The 1211-nt window shown below is 46.1% G+C and overlaps 1 protein-coding gene across 1 annotated transcript in view; it reads right to left on the reverse strand.

Annotated features, from left to right (window-relative positions):
* The window catches only part of LOC103365824 (probable E3 ubiquitin-protein ligase HERC1), a gene marked incomplete at its 3' end in the record, with an annotated part of 17011 nt that overhangs the window by 10460 nt on the left and 5340 nt on the right, over nucleotides 1-1211 (reverse strand). Inside the window, exon 3 of the mRNA XM_008293371.1 lies at nucleotides 110-421. Within this exon, the coding sequence (XP_008291593.1) occupies nucleotides 110-421 (312 nt within the window). The remainder of the gene's footprint in view (nucleotides 1-109; nucleotides 422-1211) is intronic.

The following is a 1211-nucleotide window of genomic DNA, read 5'->3' on the forward strand; positions in this document are numbered from 1 at the left end:
AGTTCTAAGAGTCACAGGAAACTAAAGACTGGATGATCAACATGGACTGTACATGGACGGAGACTTTAGTTCATGACTGTAGACGTGTGAGGTTGAGCTGAAGCCCTACCTTCCCCTGCAGCGGCCCCTGGATCAGTTTGGGGTACTTCTGGGTGGAGCTGTTTCCGTGGCCCAGCTTCCCGTAGTCTCCGTCGCCCCAGCTGAACACCTCGCCCTCGGTGGTGAAGGCCAGCGTGTGGCCGTCCGAGCCTTTGGACGACGACACCTTCTTGATGGCTCGGTGCGGCTCGAAGGTGAGCTTCTTCAGCGTCGACTGGTTGTTGGAGTCTCCGAGGCCCAGCCGGCCGTAGCTGCCCTTCCCGCAGGCTCGGACCGAACCGTCGGACGAGATCACGAAGGTGCAGTACTGACCCGCTTCGATCTGCGGGGAGGAATCAGAGGATGGTCGTTCCGGTTTAGTTAAAGGCTGAAGGCCGAGTTACCGAGAAGACGTGGTGTGATGCTAACAAATGCAGCCAGTAAACACATCAGTCGACTACAACGCAATAAAAAGCTAAAAGAGACGACAAAAACAAATAAAGTGGTCTAACATCAGAAGACATAAATAAAGTGAAACGAAGTCACCAGAACACCAACACTTTGGTAAAAAACGACCATGAAGAGTCACAAAATGACCACAAAGGCACATGAAGCGATGTGAAATAAACTCCTTATAATCAGTATCCGCCCTAAAAAAAACATAACAGTCGATCGATAATAAAAACTAAGTACTGCAGATGGAGACTCTAACGGTTTGAGATCTTCATAACAAGGTTTCACGTCTCTCCTCAGACAAGAAGTAACTGGAGATGGAGATAAAAGTCAGGATGCTGTCTGCCTCTCCATCAATAATGAATACAGCGTGGCTCTGCTTTGATCCGAGGAGGAAGCAGTGAAATCTGAATTTAAACGCTTTGTGGAACCGTGTTGACGTAACAGCTCTTCAATGCTCATCTGCACAATTCATCCATTCACTCCAGAACGTTATCTGTTAAACCTAGACGGTCCTTCTGAAACTGACTCAAAAATGATCCAAAATGACTTAAAATTTGCATTAAATGGCTTAAAATGTGTTCAGAAATGGTACAAAATAACAAAAACGACCCTGAATGACTTAAGATCTGTTCAAAATTACCCAAAAATGTTTAAAATGACTTTGAAATGTCCAGAAT

Source organism: Stegastes partitus, unplaced genomic scaffold (genome assembly GCF_000690725.1).
Source record: "Stegastes partitus isolate 25-593 unplaced genomic scaffold, Stegastes_partitus-1.0.2 Scaffold878, whole genome shotgun sequence".
In the NCBI taxonomy this organism is placed as follows: Eukaryota; Metazoa; Chordata; class Actinopteri; family Pomacentridae; genus Stegastes; species Stegastes partitus.